The following is a 2,952-nucleotide window of genomic DNA, read 5'->3' on the forward strand; positions in this document are numbered from 1 at the left end:
GATTTCTAACTGAGGCGCCAGAAAAACCTACTGATACATTCGTTTCGCCAGACAAAGGTGCGCCGGGGAGTTTAGAGTGCATAATAAAACTCTTTGTAGCACCAGTATCCAACAGAAAAGGCTCTGACACACCTGATGTAATCACCTCAACGTAAGGTCCACTCTGATCTACTGGAACTGAAACAACTCCCTCTCTTTGTCTATGGCTGTCCTAGCAATCATTACCGTCCATATTCTCATCTTCTGCATAGTAATCATCAGCGTAGTACTGAGCTGTCCTACCAGACGCGTTATTTTGCTGATCAAAACTATTCATTGAATTCTGAGGCGGAAAGGAACGTGCGTTCTGGGGGAAATTTCCACGTCCTCTACCTCTAGGAGCTTGTTGAACACCCCGACCTCTTGAGCCAGAAACACCATTCATACGCTGTAACAAAATAGGGCAACTATACTTAAAATGACCCTCTTCCTTACAATACGAACACTGATTGGGACCTACAGGGACACGTGGTTGAGTATACTCGACTCTTTGCGAGTTCCTCTGAAACTGTTGAGGCTGCTGATAGTTATTCTGATAGTTACTCTGACCACCACTATTTTGACCACCCCGTGGCGGATACGCTTGCTGTAACAGAACCTTAGTTTTTAACTCTTTAGTTTTCTTCTCTGCTCTATCTTTCTCATCTTTGTCTCGATTTTCATAATACTGTGCAGTAGCCAGTATTTGAGCTGAAGAGGAAACGGCCCAAGAACTCTCTGAATCTTTCAACTTCTTACACAACTCGGATAACAAATTATGCACGAACTTATCGACGAACAACCGTTGGCCACCTTCTGTACTCATATCTTGACCACTGTGGTCGACAAACGTTTCTTCAAACCAGGTGAAGAAATCTGACACCGTTTCATCTTTCTTTTGCTTGCACGCAGACAATTTATCCCAATTTACTCTCATGGCAGGCATTAAAGTTTTCATGTAATTAATGATCCTACCAGGGAGATCTGCTACTAAAGGCTCGGGTTTAGCAGCACCAACTTGTCGGGCATCTGCAGCAGTAATATTAGCCCATGAGTCACCTAACTCCTGATCATGATCTGCATGACGTATCTTTCCCCATAAAGGCTGTGGAACAACATTTCCAAACAACATGTCTATGTCGGCTAAATTCATAATGCAGGAACCTGCAGTCTGTGACAATTCCTTGTAATATCCTGCAGGATTTTTACGGGGATCAGGCAATGTCTGCTTAAGGGCCAAAACTTCAGCTCGCTTCCATGGAACATGTACCCAGACACGCTGAAAGTGTGGTGGAATGATTGGATTAGCATTCGCGTCCCCATCTCTCCAAACGGGGGGAACGTCTCTCATGGGATATTGTCTCACCTTCTTTTTAACAGAGGAATCAGACTCAAACAATGACCGAGAAACACCTTCAGTCCTTAATGACAACAATGTCGCAACTGCTTTCCTAACATCTGAACCCACAATTGCGCGTTTCCCAAACTCGAACCGTACACGACACAACTCCGGCGTATTGGGCTCCAAATCATTCTCCTCTCTATCCTCACAAAGGAAAGTACACATTTTCTCAAAAACGTACCTCTGCTTCGATGCTTCCCACTGATGCAAGACATCCATAACAGACTCTAGCTCATGTGTTACCGGATCGGTAACCCATTTATGTGCCAAATAATTCAGTGTTTCCTTCTCCCTAGAATCAGGCAGTTGGCTACGTAACTGTTTACGCTCAGAGACAGGACTAGCGCTTGTTGCTCCAAAGAGAGGATATAGAAAGCTAGTAACAGTGCTAGTCATTCTCTGGCGAACAGAAGGAGAAGTCGATGAAAGGACAGGCGGAAAAGCAGGGTGAGGCAAGGCAGACGCAGAGGCAGTGTCAGCAGGAGTGGTAGTCGATACAGTGGTCAAAGTTGTAGGAAGTAAAGGAAGAGCAGATGTCAAAGCCGGTGGCCCTTGAGGAGGCTGCACCGGAGGAATAGGCACCAACTGAAGAGAAGCTGGAGGGTGTGGAGGAGCAGGAGGCAATACAACCAAAGGTTGCACAGCTAAAGGTTGCGGAGGTGCCGTAGCATTCTGCGCATAAGGGGGTGGCGAACTTAGCAAATGCGACATTAGGGGGTCTTTTTCAAGGTCTTTTGCTGCATCTTGCTGAAGAGGCGGCAAAACTGGATAACATTTATCAATCACCATTTTACATTGCCTGTGCAACTGCTCACTCATCTGTTCCTCTTCGTTATCTTTAAACTGCATAGCAGCTTGCATTATCGAGATACCCCTTTCTCTCTTATTTTTCTTCACTAATTTAATTTCCTTCTGTTTGGCTTCCTTACGCCATAGGCGGAAAGAGTCAAACATCGCCGGCCGCGCTTTCTTCTTGAAAAGTTTAACTTCGAGGTTATCTAAGATTTCCGTGTCAAAGCTACCATATTGGGGCCATTTTAAAACACCATCCTTTCTGGTGTACCGGATCCACACTTCATTGTATGTGATGGGGCCTACTCCATGTTTCACATACAATTCATAAGTTGGAGTTCCAATCGGAGGAACCGGACACGAGTCCTCCAATCGGGAATCCTTATTACTACCACAACAAAACAAGTTTCCAAGTCTGCTAAGACCAGGCATCTTCGCTCTCTAGTCTAGCTTCAAACTTCAAAGGATTATCAAATACGATAGTCTCGTGAATACACGAGTCCTTCGGCTTTGGTACTTGCAAGTTCCAAATCAAAGATCCCAAGGGGATACCCAAAACTAAGAACCAACTAAGGACTAGGAGACGCTCCACTTATACTTAACTGAGGTATCGATGACGTCACCAGAAGACTCGTCTATCATTTCGCTCTACCAAACATCAAGGGTCCAAATCAGGGCGATAGCCAGGGCAGCAGTCCTTCGTAGCCGTCGGGAAGCGGGGAACCTCGCAGCAAAGACTT

The 2,952-nt window shown here is 45.4% G+C and overlaps 1 protein-coding gene across 1 annotated transcript; it reads right to left on the bottom strand.

Annotated features, from left to right (window-relative positions):
• Nucleotides 1-211: 211 nt before the first annotated feature.
• Nucleotides 212-2,644, bottom strand: LOC144761225 (uncharacterized). The gene has a single exon (XM_078646703.1). The coding sequence runs from the start codon at nt 2,642-2,644 to the stop codon at nt 212-214; it is 2,433 nt and encodes an 810-aa protein (XP_078502829.1).
• Between the last annotated feature and the right edge of the window lie 308 nt (nt 2,645-2,952).

Source organism: Lissotriton helveticus, chromosome 6 (assembly GCF_964261635.1).
Source record: "Lissotriton helveticus chromosome 6, aLisHel1.1, whole genome shotgun sequence".
NCBI lineage: Eukaryota > Metazoa > Chordata > Amphibia > Caudata > Salamandridae > Lissotriton > Lissotriton helveticus.